This window comes from Lynx rufus, unplaced genomic scaffold (genome assembly GCF_022079265.1).
Source record: "Lynx rufus isolate CCGP_SWC_20201006 ecotype Redwood Valley unplaced genomic scaffold, mLynRuf1.p SCAF_24, whole genome shotgun sequence".
NCBI classification, from domain to species: domain Eukaryota; kingdom Metazoa; phylum Chordata; class Mammalia; order Carnivora; family Felidae; genus Lynx; species Lynx rufus.
In genome coordinates this window covers 2,858,700-2,874,181 of record NW_025814839.1, presented here as the reverse complement: position 1 = coordinate 2,874,181, position 15,482 = coordinate 2,858,700, and the positions used below count along the sequence as shown (strand labels likewise).

The following is a 15,482-nucleotide window of genomic DNA, read 5'->3' as shown; positions in this document are numbered from 1 at the left end:
GACTGAATGAATTCTCAAGTGACCAATATACTTGCATTCATTCAGCCGTCCAATATTTATTAGATACCTAAATGTGCTGAGCATAGTTCTAAGCACCAGATAGATAGATAAAATAAAATGTCAATTATTAAGGCTGCAAACCAAATGGGAAAACACTTGTAACAAAACAGGTAAAACAAAACAAAACAAAACATAAAAAAAAAAAAACCTCCCTCACGGAGCTTACTTCTAGTGAGAGTAAACAAGCAATATGTAGACAAGTAAAATACATATAGTGTGAGGTGAGAGTGGGGCTGGAATCTTAAATAACAGGGTGGTTAGAGGTCTTCCTGAGAAGATGACATCTAAGCAAAGCCCGAATGAAGGGAGGGAGCAAGTCATACAGATATCCAGGGGATTGGCAAGGGCAAAAGACATGAGGTAGGAGCAAACCTGTCCCTTCCAAGAAATATCCAGGAGACTGGTGAGCTGAAAACTGAGTGAGAATGAGGTGGGGTTGGGGAGGGATCATACGGGACTCAGATGGCTTGCTGGAACAGTCTCAGTTAATGTCTGTTGTCCTTTGCATTCTCAAAAGTGTCCTACTTTAGATGATAAATTATATGGTTACTTTATTTTTAGGCCAATGAAAGAGCTTGGACTTATTTTAAATGAGATGGGAGGCTTGTCGGGTGGCTCAGAGTAAAGGAATTTTTAAAAGACCACTTTAACATCTGTGCTGAGATCAAACTATAGAGGGACAAAGGAAGCCAGTTAGAAGACTACTCCAGTAATTTAGGTTAGAGATAATGGTAGCATGAATCAGATGGTGGCGGTAGAGGTAATGAGAAGTGGTTGTGTACATATTTTAGAGATAAATCCAAAAAAATATTATGACAGATTAGCTGTGAGGTGTAAGGGAAAATGAGGGGTAAAGAATGATTAAGGTTTCTGGCCTGCAGAACTGAGAGGATGGAGCTGCCATTTATTGAAATGAGAAAGACTTGATAAGACCAGATTTGAGGGAATAATGAAGATAAGAAATTTAGTTTTGGACATGTTAAAAACTTGAAATACCTAGCAGATACCCAATAGAGAGGTCAAGATGTTATAAGTACAAGATTGAAATCTGAGGAGAAATCTAGGCTAGAGATATCAATTTGTGAGTTGTCTGCATAAAGAAGGTCTTTAAAGCCATAGACAGGATAAGATCACCAAGGGAGTGAAACTAGAGAAGAAATCCAAGGGCTAAGCCTGGTGACTCCAATATTTAGACCTTGGAGAAATGTGAAGAAATCAGCCATGGAGTAGAAACAGGAGTGCTAGTAAAGGAGAAAAACCAGGAGAGTGTAGTGTATTAGAAGATAAGTAAAGGAAGAGGGAGTGATCAACTATGTCAAACACTGCTAATAGGCCAAGTAGGAAAAGAACTAAGAATTGCTCACTGGGTTTAGCAATGTGAAGGTATTGGTGATCCTGACAAGAGAAATTTTGGTAAGATGGTGGGTGTGAAGACCTGACTGGAGAGGATTCAAAAGAGGATGGAAGAACCAAAAGGAAAGAAAGACAAGGAGAGAGGGAATGGAAGAGTTGGAATTGGGGGCTGACAATAAGATTGAGATCCCTAAGAAAGGAGGAGTAGGAACTACAAAGCATTAGCCCAAGATTCTGTATGCAATTTCCTCTTTGGGCATTACCAAATCCTAAGCTGTGTGCAAGGAAGGTAAGACTCCCCAAAACCAAGTGAAAATCAGTAGATAGGTGACTAAAAAGCTGGGCAAAGTTTTCAGTATCTCATAGTGCCGGGCAGACAGAGGTAGGAATTCAGGACTTGTCAAAGTATGTTGCTTCAGACTATCAGTTGAAACCCCAGAAGGGCTACACCTTAGGAGTAAGGGTTATAACCTAGGAATAAGAGCTAGGCCCTAGAAGTAAGGGCTACTTCCTGGGAATAGAGTTTCTGCCACAGGTATAAGGGCTGAATCTTAGGAATAAGAGAAAACTGAAAAATATCAGCACTAACAAAACTGGATCTAGATGATCTATGAGGAAAAAAAAAATCAAATGCTCTTTAAGGAAAGAAATGTTTCCAGAGGCTGATGTTCAATAAAAAAGTACTAGGTTAGCAAAGGAACAGAAACAAATGTCTGAAAATCAAGAGAAAAATACAGATAATAGAAACAGACACCCAGATAAATGTATTAGATAGGACATTTAAAATAGCTGCAATTGGGGCGCCTGGGTGGCTCAGTCGGTTGAGCATCCGACTTCAGCTCAGGTCATGATCTCACGGTCCATGAGTTTGAGCCCCACGTCGGGCTCTGGGCTGACAGCTCGGAGCCCAGAGCCTGTTTCAGATTCTGTGTCTCCCTCTCTCTCTGACCCTCCCCTGCTCATGCTCTGTCTCTCTCTGTCTCAAAAATAAATAAACATTAAAAATTAAAAAAAAATAATAAAAAAATAAAATAGCTGCAATTATTATATTCAAGACAATAAATGAAAAGTTGGAGAATGTTACAAATAACTGGCATTGAGGAGGGCACCTGTTGGGATGAGCACTGGGTGTTGTATGGAAACCATTTTGACAATAAATTTCATATTAAAAAAAACCAAATAACTGGAATCTATCAAATGGAATCAAATGGAAATTCTAGAATGGAGAAACATAATACCTGATATTCAGAATTCAATACCCAGATTACATAGCAGATTGGACACAACAAAAAAAGTAAGATTAATGAATTAAAAGAGAGCACAGCAAAAAAAATTCAGATTAAATCACAGAGAGAAAAAAATAATGGAAAAAAAAAAGCAAAACATACAACCCATAATGAATATGGTAAATAGTGAAAAAGCCTAACATACACGTAACTGTAATTGTAGCTCACAGAAGGGAGAAGAGAATGAGACTATAATATTTAAAGAAATGCTACTTGCTGAGGACTTTTCAAAAACTGACAAAAGACATTAAGGCCACACTTCTAATAAGCCTTACAGACCCCAAGCCAGATGAATAAAAAAAGAAAACGTAGGAAAATCACAGTTAAAACTGCTGAAAAACCAAAGACAGAAAAAAAAAATCTTAGCAAACAGAGAATAACACACTACCTTAAACACACACACACACACACACACACACACACACACACACACACACACGAAACAATGGAAGCCAGAAGCCAATGGAATTAAATCTTTAAAGTGCTGAAAGAAAGTAATTGCCACCCAAGAATTCTATATTTGGTGAAAATGTGCTTCAAAATAAGGGTACAATAAAGATGTTTTAAGAAAAGCAAGAATTGAGTGGACTTATCACCAGCAGACCTACACCAAGTGAAATACTGAAAACGAGATCCCAATAGAATAATGATGGTGCTGGAAGGAAAAAGCCATGAAAAGAGTAAACAGGTAGATAAATCTAGAATAATATTAAATATAATAATATCATGTGGGATTTACATTATATATAGAATTTAAAAATATATATCCACAATAGCACATAATATGAGGAAGAGATAAATAGAGCAAAAGTGTCATAAGTTTCTTACATTGCCCCCGATATAGTAAAACAGGGAAGACTGTAATTAGTCAGAGGTGCATGTTATAGTTTCTGGCTTATGCACTAAGAAATAACAGGGATAACAAAAAGAAGCTATAACCAGTAAGCTAAAAGAGGGGAAACATGGAAGATACAAGTATTTGAGTAATGCAAAAGAAGGGAAGAAAGGAGAAAAAAGAGTGAAGAACTGATGGAACAAATAGAAAATGTTGAAAAAAATCAGTAATTACATTAAATGTAAAGAGATTAAATACCTCAAGTAAAAGGCAAAGATGGCCACACTGTACAAAAATAAAAAGCTAACTATATATTTCTTACAAAAAATATACAATAATTACAAAGATGGAGAAAGGTTGAAAGGATGCAAAAGATATATGTCTTTTAAACATTAACTAAATGAAAGTTTATGTGGCTGTATTAATAACAGATAAGTATATATTAAGGCGAAGGCTATTATGAGAGATTAAAAAAAAAGGGTATTTCCTAATTACCAAAGGGCCAATTTATCAGGAAGATAATGATACTAGATTTATATGGACTAATAACATAATCTCAGTATATTTGCAGTGGGGGCTCCATCCTGATTTGCTTACCGGGTCAGGGTACCTAATCCCATAGCTGTTGTGAGAATAGCTGTTGGCTATTTATGGCTTACAGCTACCCCTTCTTCAAAGTATGCGATTGGCTGAACAGGAACTGTATCATACCACCTCCTGGGTGGTAGTGAGGGTCCACAGCAAATGACTGACAGTGAGGTACAAAAGGGTAGTTTTCTTGCCTAAAAATGAGACCAACTTTATGATGCAATTTGTGCTCCAGGGCTCCTCATGGGATCAGACGGAAACTGGGCTCCAAATGAATCCACTCTGCCTCATTGCTTCATTCAGGTTCCTTCACTTCCTTTCTCCTAAGAGCATTCTCTGAATTAATCATACGAAGAGCAAGACTTCTTGTTTCTCTGCTTCTAGAGAACCTGATCAAACTCTAAGAATGGGCTTCTAGAGTGGCATTACTCACTGGCTGAATGGAACCAAGGGCTCCATCACTGCTGGCAGGTTGAATATTGTTAGTCCCATACATGTTATAGCAGTGCAATTGCTAAGACTTGTGGTGAACTGAGGCAGAGTATATGTGGAAGGTGACAGTGGTGGCCATGAGAATGGACTGCTCAGATCTCCTTCAAGAGAGCCTGCCGAGAAGAACAGATTGGACTGATAGCCATAACCGCTGCCCCTCTGGATCCACCATCATGTTCTTACCACGCCCATGTTTCTCCCAGGGTGCTCCTAGCAATGACTGAGGATGGCAATGGTACTAGTGCTGGCCCATTCCTGCCTGACAGGGGGCTCCTCTCGTGGGTGACTAGTTCAGGAATCTCCCTCATTCTAACCAAAACTTTCCCCAAACTGTGCTGCAGTCTGAGGCTCTTCCTACATAACCGTCCTTCCTTCTCTCTCCCTTCATGGATGTCACACTTATATTAAGGCCTAATGATTTTCCCTGCCTCCTCTTGGCTCTCTTGCCTTTACCTTTCATATGTATCTCCTCCAACAAATCTCTTGTACATCTTGGTGTCTGCTTCTTGAATTGTCACAGGGATGCACTATACTAGCTGGTACAATGTTGCTTGTGTTTGAGAAGCATGGAGAAATAATAACTATAAGGACTATAGAATTGGGGTGGCTAAGCTCCAGGTATAGTTGAAGAGATAAAATGACAGGCTCAAATATATTCATCAGTAATTTAAAGTAAAGTGATAAGGTTAGAGAACCTTCTTAGGAACTTCAAAGAAACCCTCATTTCCTATGGCTTAAGGTCAGAGGGAGCTGAAAACCAGGCACACAATTTAATTGTTGGCAGGGCAAAACTTCAGAGAAAACTGAATATATTCTATGCTAAAGTCAGGACTCTGAGAAAGGGTGCTGAGTCTGGAACGGAATACCTGCCAAGACTCACTTGAGAACCTTGAACCCCTAGATTATCCTGTATCCTCTGGCCAAGTGGCAAGTGGCTTAGCTTATTGGCCAGGGGCCTGGAAGAAGCAAGGTGCCAGGACTGGAAGATTGGGAGGTCTGGGGAAGGGGCATGCAGATAGACCTATGGGTGCAACACACTAAGTATGAAGATCTTTTGATCACAAGCTAATGGCCACTAGAGAATGTCCACAGCAGAAGTGACACTAAACAACCAAGTGGAAAGGATGATTTGGCCAGTAGATATCAGCCAGCCTCTGTTATTGGCCACCCAGTGCTTAGACAATGGCTCATGAACAGAATGGCTATGTTGACAGAGATGGGGGCTAAGCAAGGGCCAAATAGCATGGGCTCCCTCACCAATGCCCATCTAGCTATGCCCACTGCCAAATGTCTGACCTGGCAACAAAAGAGAGACCAATCCTGAGCTCTAGATATAATCATACCTTGAGGAAACCAATCATCTTTCTGCCTTAAAAAGGGCAACATTTCATCCTGACTTGGACTGACCCATATTCTGAGTAAGGATTTGCTTTTATTGCCCACAGTGCTGTAGCCAGCATCAGTATCCAAGGGCTCAGAGTATTTGATCTACTGATGTGGAATCTTCCACTGATGTGGAATCTTTTTTATGGCAAAGGAGATATGGTGGGGGACACATGACCATGGGATTCAGTCTCTGTGTCACATACTCCACCATCCAGGAAGCTAATAGCCTGATAGGCTGGTAGAAGGCCTTGTTGAAGGTACAGCTAAGGTGTCAGCTTAGAGTTGATGGCCTGTGAGGATGAGCTCTATTCTTTAGGATGGAATGTACATCTTAGACCAATGCCCACCATTTGGTGCTGTGTTGCAAACAAGGAATATATTGGTCTTAGAGCCACAGAATGAAAGTATGAGTGTCACCACTCACCAGGATGCCAACTTATCCACTTAGGGAGTTATATTTCCTTTCTTGGCACCTTTAGGCTCTGTAGGTGCAGATTTTCTGGTTTCCAGAGTGCATATGCTTTTACCAGAAGGTGCAATAAAAGGCCTTTAAACTTAATGCTTTGGCTACCATTTCGTCACTTGGGCTCCTCATACTCATAGACCAGCAGACAAATAAAGGAGTTATTATATTGGCAGGACATCATAATGCTATACATAAGCTGCTATATAATAAGGGCAAATAGGAATATGTTCGACAGTCAGATGATCCATTAGGGCATATCTTGGTACTCCCATGCCCGGTTTTAACAGTAAATAAGTAAAGACAGCAACCACAGCCTGTTAAGGTCATGATTACGCGCACCTCTTAAAGATGAGGGACTGGGTCATTCCACAAATAAATCATTTAGACCAGTGGAGGTGCTAGCCAAACATGAGGGAAATCTAGAATGGATGGTAAAGGAAGGAGATGTTGATTATTATTATGTCCTTGGGACCAAATGTAGCAATGGGAGTTTTCATTTGTCCAATTAACCCTCCTCCTACAAATTTTCCTAGAAATTGTGACCAGTCAGAATCCTGTAGAAGCTATACCTAAATGGAGTGAGTTTAACATGAAAAACAGGTAGATCCCAACATTGTAAGGGGTAGATTGTAATGGACGTTGTTGGTGCCTCACTCAGACCTTGTCTACAAGCTGCCATGATAGTTACTGGCTGCTAAAGGTTCACAGGTGCCCCTTCTCCAGAGAGTGCCGCCTCATTGGGCTAGGAGGTTACACTGTGCCACAGCCAATGACTGACTGATACAGGAGTATAAAAGGCCAGCCCCCTTGCCTCAAGATGGAATCAATTTCATGCTGTAATTTATGCTCCAAAGCTCCTCACAGAATCAAAATGAAGCTGTCTAGTCAGGACTACATCCTTGCTTGGCTCTTTTCTGCTGTCCTATCTGCTCTCCTCATTCCCCTTCTTCTGAAGGCACTCCCTCCCTCAATAAATCACTTGTACAGAGTACTGCCTTCTCAGGCTCTGCTTCTAGGGAACCCAACTTAAGAAAAAATGTAAAGAAAAAACTGATGGATTTAAAGGAAAGCAGACAAAGCAATAATCATAGAGATTTTAACACACCTCTCTCAATAACTAATGGGACAAGAAAACAAAAATATCAGTAGGAATATGGAAGATTTGACTATCATGGTTAACACGCTCGACTGAATTGACATATAGAGAACACCATTCCTAACAAACTGCAGAATATACATTCTTCTCAACTGCGCTGGCACGATGACCAAAATAGACCATTTGCTGGACCATAATGAAACACTCAACAAATCTTGAAGGACTAAAATCACACAGAATGTTCTCTGGTCACAGTGGAAATAAGGTAGAAATCAATAACAGAAAGGTAACTAGAAAATGTTTAGTTTTAAGCAATAATCCATAGATCAAAGAAATCATAATGGAAATTTGAAAATATTTTGAAGTGAACAGAAACACAATTAACTACCTATCAATTTGGGAAGAAGTGTCATTAGAATCCATGGCTGCTACATAGTAAATTTTCTATCTTAAGTTGCCTAGAACCAAACACCATTAAAAAATTTTTTTTTTCAACGTTTATTTATTTTTGGGACAGAGAGAGACAGAGCATGAACGGGGGAGGGGCAGAGAGAGAGGGAGACACAGAATCGGAAACAGGCTCCAGGCTCTGAGCCATCAGCCCAGAGCCCGACGCGGGGCTCGAACTCACGGACCGTGAGATCGTGACCTGGCTGAAGTCGGACGCTTAACCGACTGCGCCACCCAGGCGCCCCGAACCAAACACCATTTAACAGCATGAGACAGAAAGTTCATATTGCCAGCTTAACCATGACTGGTTGAAACTTCGTTTACTTCCACCAGATTATTGCTAGCTAGTAAACCAACAACCTGATGAAATAATTTCCCCATGGGTGAAAAGACAAAAAAACTCAAATCAAGAAAACTCTGAGGAACTGGTGTCCATAATGAGAACAGCTTTGCTATTAGAGGGACTGCTCTGGACTTAACTCTTTTATGACAACCAAGGCACAAATACATAAGGAGCAAGCCTGCAGGCAAACTTCCATATGGTACCTTTCCCGGATATTTCTTTTCAAAGCTCCATGTAAGTGGCTGCTTAGAAACTTCTGCCCAACAGGCCATGATAAATAAATGTTTTACAGTTACTCTTCTTGGTATGATAATTTTTCTCATATTAACTAGAAAGAACTCATATTTGGAATTCAGCTTCTATTAATTACCCCAATGTCAGCACACATGAAAAAGTTAGTGCTTACGGTTACACTAAAAAAATAAATGAATTGGGGTGCCTGGGTGGCTCAGTAGGTTAAGTGGCTGACTTTGGCTCAGGTCATGATCTCACAGTTCGAGAGTTCAAGCCCTGCATCCGGCTCTGTGCTGACAGCTCCGAGCCTAGAGCCTGCTTCCGATTCTGTGTCTCCTTCCCTCTCTGCCCCACCCCTGCTCATGCTCTGTGTCTCTCTCTCTCTCAAAAATAAATAAACATTAAAAAAATAAATGAATCAGCTTATATGACATCTCTGTAATTAATCAGAGAAAATAAATAATTTTATGATGTTTTCAGTAAAAACAATGACCTCAGTATACAGCTACAACCTATAAACCTCTTGGCATTTGTATTTCTAGCACTCCAGATAATATTGTATTACCAGTTGATGTTGAATATTTTCATGCCGTTGCTTAAGAAGTTCTTCTGTCCTCTGCAAGAGACCGAATTCAGCTTTAAATTCAGCTATTATTTGATGCTTCTTTTTGAAAACTGTACTCTTGCTTCGAAGTTTACTAACATATCGTTTGAACTGTAAAAGAACACAATATGTAACATGAATATAAAAGTAGTTGCTAAATATATTAACTTCAATGTATTAGAAACATTTTATTTTCTATTGTCTAACATTTGTGTCACGAGTATATAATAACTTAGTTTCATTAGAAAACTTGGAAAGACTAACTGCTCAATTAAAATATTTTGTGTAGGTTTTAATTTTTGGACCCATCTAAATGTTGTAAATCCTTATGTAAAAGCTGTTCATTTGGGGCTTTACAAATAAGGGTTTAAAAAACCAGAAACTCAACCCTATTTAAAAAAAAGGTTAAAAAAGGAGGGGGAGGAGGAGGAGGAGGAGGAGGAGAAGGAGAAGGAGGAGGAGGAGAAAAAGTAGGAAACCAATTCTGGCTGTGATCTTACCATGATATCTCTTGCATACTGTACTATTTTGGAAGCACTGCATCTATTAAGATTAATATGGCCAATCAGAATAGTCAAAACCTATAGCTACTATTTATCATTTAAAGAAGTGTACTGTGACCGTATACACTAAGAAGCATCTGAGACATTGGAATGAAGCCCATCCCAAACCTTAAAAAGCTAAGAATATTCCAGGTTAGTGGGAATTTACAGTTGCTTAATTCAGCTATCTACCGACCTTTATACCAAAGGTATAAAGTTATAACTACTCTAGCGGAAAGATCCCCACTATTAAGTAATACCAACTATAGTTTGGAAAAAGCAAATGAAAATGAATAGTAATTACAGGGATTCATTTGATAAGCTCTATTTACTAACTATCACGTATTAGGCACCGGGCCAGACATTGAGAATACAACTCTAAACAAGATACTCAGAAGTTCTGCCCTCACCAAGCTTAAGGAAATAGTGGTGAAAACAAACATTGAACTGATGTTTACAACCATGGTTGAACATTATGAAGGTGTCCTGAGAATAAATAATAGGAGTTTAACCTGGGTTGGGATGAAGGTAGGAAAGGTGGGCATTGGGATTTAGGGGAAGTGGATTATGGCAAGCTTCCCAAAACAATTACATTTGAGCCAAGACTGAAGAAGTAAGAGTGTGTTGTTAGAGGAAGGAGGAAGAGGCAAGGAGGATTCCAGGTAGAGGAAACAGCAGGTGTAAAGATTCTGGCTCATTAAAAGTATTGCTTGATATAAGAAGCACATACCAGAAGCAAATGTGAGAAATTTCTGGTATTTCTGAAACAGAACATAATACTTAAAAAAAAATTACTTCCGGGGCGCCTGGGTGGCGCAGTCGGTTAAGCGTCCGACTTCAGCCAGGTCACGATCTCGCGGTCCGTGAGTTCGAGCCCCGCGTCGGGCTCTGGGCTGATGGCTCGGAGCCTGGAGCCTGTTTCCGACTCTGTGACTCCCTCTCTCTCTGCCCCTCTCCCGTTCATGCTCTGTCTCTCTCTGTCTCAAAAATAAATAAAAAACGTTGAAAAAAAAATTGTTTTAAAAAAAAAAATTACTTCCTCTTATGTACCATTATACTAATAATTTTCAGATTCTCTTACTACATAAAATAATTTTTCTTCCTGCTTTATCCTTTTACTAACTACATTTTTCGAAAAATTCCAACTAAGAATTTGGCCTGTTATATTTAAGCACATTACTTCAAAACAAAAGTAAGCTTAATTCTTTAAGAGTCTTAGCCTTTTTATTTTTTTAATTTTAATGTTTATATTTGAGGTAGACAAAGTGCGTGAGTGGGGGAGGGGCAGAAAGAGAAGGTGACAGAATCTGAAGCAGGCTCCAGGCTCTGAACTGTCAGCCCAGAGCCCAATGCGGGGCTCAAACTCACGAACTGCGAGATCATGACCTGAGCGAAGTTGGATGCTTAACCAACTGAGCCACTCAGGCACCCCTAGAATCTTAGCCTTTTTAATACTCAGTCCTTCTAAAGGCTAACTTGAGAGGAGAGTGAGAAATAATTTTACAAATAATAAAAGTCATGAATTACTGAAATTTTGGAAAACAGAAAAAAGGATAAAATTCACTCAAAGCCATTATCCTACTCTGCTATCCTACCAAGCTCTACTACCATGTTGGTATTTTTCCTTCTAATTTATAAGGCTAAACATGAGGGCAATAATTCTAAATTGTAAGGTATAAAATAGGAAGCACAACATTTCTAACATTTAGGTGATTTTTTCTTTGAAGACTTGATTGATTTTTCAGTACACAAAGAAAGTCCTCAAAAATAGTAAGATTAAAAATTCTTCACAAAAACATAACCTCCTAGGGGCATCTGGGTGGCTCAGCTGGTTAGGCGTCTTGACTTTTGATCTCACATTTCCAGTTTGAGCCCTGCACTGGGCTGCACACTGTCAGCGTGGAGCCTGCTTGGGATTCTCTCTCTCCCTCTCTCTCTCTGTCCCTCCCCTGCTCACACACATACTCTATTTCTCTCACAATAAATATACTTAAAAAAATAACCTTCTAATTCCTAGTTTAGACTTTTTAAACTTGACTTAAACTCTGAAAGAAATGAAGAACCCACTGTGTTTTAGAGGAAGGAAGTTCAAAATATTTTTCTATCCATGATTTAGTTTTTTTTTTTTTTTTCAACGTTTATTTATTTTTGGGACAGAGAGAGACAGAGCATGAACGGGGGAGGGGCAGAGAGAGAGGGAGACACAGAATCGGAAACAGGCTCCAGGCTCTGAGCCATCAGCCCAGAGCCCGACGCGGGGCTCGAACTCGCGGACCGCGAGATCGTGACCTGGCTGAAGTCGGACGCTTAACCGACTGCGCCACCCAGGCGCCCCTATCCATGATTTAGTTTTAATGGTAAGGAATCCAGCCCACACACAGCAAATTATCAGTAGCTGGATTACAGGAGTGGTTTAAAAATTTAAGTCATACCAATGTGCCTAGAGTCTAATAACTTGCAATTTTTCCTTTTAAAGAATAAACGTGTAAGCCTGCCATAACCACAGACTCAGAATCCCTAGAGTAACTATATGTTCTATTAAAAGTGTCCTGGGCAAAGTGCCCAAAGTGAAATCAACCCTATTCATCTGCTATCTTCTGTAATCTAGGCCAATTTTTCCCTTCTTTATCTTGCTGTGCTCCAGAATTATTTTTAAAAGCTAAAAGCTACAAATATTTTTGGTGGAAGAACAAACCCACCAATTACTCAATGTGCTCTATGCTGATTGGTTACTATTTGACATTCACTGGACAGACTACCTAAGTAAGGGAAGGGTAGTTTTGGCCAGATTAATGATGGTTATGTACAATTAAGCAATAGGTGGCCATCAAAGCACTGTAAGGGACCCACTACTCTGGATGAATTAGAGGAAATAAAATACATTATCCATGTTTTTCTTCCATTGGACATTTTTTCTCACTATCATTTGGATTTTAGATTATTTCTGAATTTTCAAACTATCACAAAAAACCCAGATGAATATATTGAAGCTAAATCTTCAGACACATTCTTAATAATTTCTATAGGACATATTTTCAGAAATGGTAAGAAGGAAGTAGGATTTTGATAGATTTTGCCAAACTGCCCTTCAAAGGCTATTTATAGTACTTTTAATAATTGTCAGTTTGATAATTAAAATGGTATTTTACTTTTTATCTGCATTTATTAAGGAAACTCACTTTTTTGTCATGTTCATTATTCATCCATGGGGATTAAAAACATTATTTGCCTTTGGCCCACTTTTTTATTGGAGTTTTTTTCTATAATTTATTTTTTTTTATAATTTATATCCAAGTTAGTTAGCATATGGTACAACAATGATTTCAGGAGTAGATTCCTTAAGTCCCTTACCCATTTAGCCCATCCCCCTTCCCACAACCCCTCCAGCAACTCTCTCTTTGTACTCTATATTTAAGAGTCTCTTCTGTTTTGTCCCCCTCCCTGTTTTTATATTGCTTCCCTTCTCTTATGTTCATCTGTTTTATATCTTAAAGTCCTCATATGAGTGAAGTCATATGATATTTGTCTTTCTCTGACTAATTTTGCTCAGCATAATACCCTCTAGTTCCATCCACGTAGTTGCAAATGGCAAGATTTCATTCTTTTTGATTGCTGAGTAATACTCCATTACACACACACACACACACACACACACACACACACACCCCACATCTTCTTTATCCATCCATCCATCGATGGACATTGGGGCTCTTTCCATACTTTGGCTATTATTGATAGTGCTGCTATAAACATTGGGGTGCATGTGCCCCTTCAAAACAGCACATCTGTATCCCTTGGATAAATACCTAGTAGTGCAATTGCTGGGTCGTAGGGTAGTTCTATTTTTATTTTTTTGAGGAACCTCCATACTGTTTTCCAGAGTGGCTGTACCAGTTTGCATTCCCACCAGCAGTGCAAAAGAGATCCTCTTTGTCTGCATCCTCATCAACATCTGTTGTTGCCTGAGTTGTTAATATTAGCCATTCTGACAGGTGTGAGGGGGTATCTCAATGTGGTTTTGATTTGTATTTCCCAGATGATGAATGATGTTGAGCATTTTTTCATGTGTCAGTTGGCCATCTGGATGTCTTCTTTGGAGAAGTGTCTATTCGTGTCTTTTGCCCATTTCTTCACTGGATGATTTGTTTTTTGGGTGTTGAATTTGATAAGTTCTCTATGGATTCTGGATACTAACCCTTTATCTGGTATGTCATTTGCAAATATCTTCTCCCATTCCGTTCGTTGCCTTTTAGTTTTGCTGATTGTTCCCTTCGCTGTGCAGAAACTCTTTATTTTAATGAGGTCTCAATAGTTCATTTTTGCTTTTGTTTCCCTTGCCTCCGGAGATGTGTTGAGTAAGAAGTTGCTGCAGCCGAGGTCAAAGAGGTTTCTGCCTCCTTTCTCCTCTAGGATTTTGATGGCTTCCTGTCTTATCTTTAGATCTTTCATCCATTTTGAGTTTATTTTTGTGTATGGTGTAAGAAAGTGGTCCAGGTTCATTTTTCTGCATGTCACTGTCCAGTTTTCCCAGCACCACTTGCTGAAGAGACTGTATTCCACTGGATATTCTCTCCTGTTTTGTCAAAGATTAGTTGGCTATATGTTTCTGGGTCCATTTCTGGGTTCTCTATTCTGTTCCATTGATCTGAGTGTCTATTTTTGTGCCAGTATGATACTGTCTTGATGATTACAATTTTGTAATACATCTTGAAGTCTGGGATTGTGATGCCTCCAGCTTTGGTTTTCTTTTTCAAGATTGCTTTGCTATTTATTGGAGCTTTTAATTTTTTCTTGTGGATCTGTAACAGTGATTCTCAAACTTTTTGGTCTCAGAAACCCTTTATATATTTTTTAAATTATTTAAGCTCTCAAAGGGATTTTGTTTATGTAGACTGCTGCTGTGGAAAATTTGAGGGAAAAGAATGGACTTTCAATTAATGGGCCCTTTGCTTCATAACATATAAAAATCCATTCCTACTGGATTACAGACTTAAATGTGAAAGACGAAACTAAAATTCTTCTGGAATATAGGAAAATATCACTATAATTTTGAGATAGGAAACACTTTTTTTTGATATTCAGAGTGAGAGCATGCATGTGTGCAAATGGATGGAGGGGGAGAGGGAGAGGGAGAGGGAAAAGGAGAGAGAGAGAGAGAGAGAGAGAGAGAGAGAGAATATCTTACGCAGGCTCCACGCTTAGCACATATAGCACAGATAGCATGAAGCTCAATACCATGACCCTGGGATCATGACCTGAGCCGAGATCAAGAGTCAGACACTCAACCAACTGAGCCACCCAGGCACCACAGGAAAGGACTTCTTAAACAAGACACAAAATGCACAAACTGAAAATAGATGATTGATAAACTCAACTTGGCTAAAATCAAGAACATTCATTCATCGAAATATATATTAAGAGATTAAGAATATAAATCACAATTTGGGAGAGCATTTTTGTAACACATTAAACCAATAAAGGATTTGTATCCAAAATATATAAATTAAACCTATAAATCAGTAAGTGAAAGACAAATAAATTCAGTAGAAAAACAGATAAAATACTTGAATAGACTTTTAGCAGAGGAGAAACCCAAGATGGCCAATAAACATAATAAAAGATGCTCAGTCTCATTAGTAATCAAATCAGTCATACAAATTAAAACCACATTAATATACTATTTTAACACCCACCAAATTAGCAAAAGTAAGTCCTTCAATACTAAGTGTTGGTGAAGATGAGGAGGA

At 39.0% G+C, this 15,482-nt stretch overlaps 1 protein-coding gene across 1 annotated transcript in view; it reads right to left on the bottom strand.

Annotated features, from left to right (window-relative positions):
- The window catches only part of IFT81 (intraflagellar transport 81), an 84,307-nt gene that overhangs the window by 29,312 nt on the left and 39,513 nt on the right, over nt 1-15,482 (bottom strand). Inside the window, exon 12 of the mRNA XM_047088175.1 lies at nt 9,155-9,304. Within this exon, the coding sequence (XP_046944131.1) occupies nt 9,155-9,304 (150 nt within the window). The remainder of the gene's footprint in view (nt 1-9,154; nt 9,305-15,482) is intronic.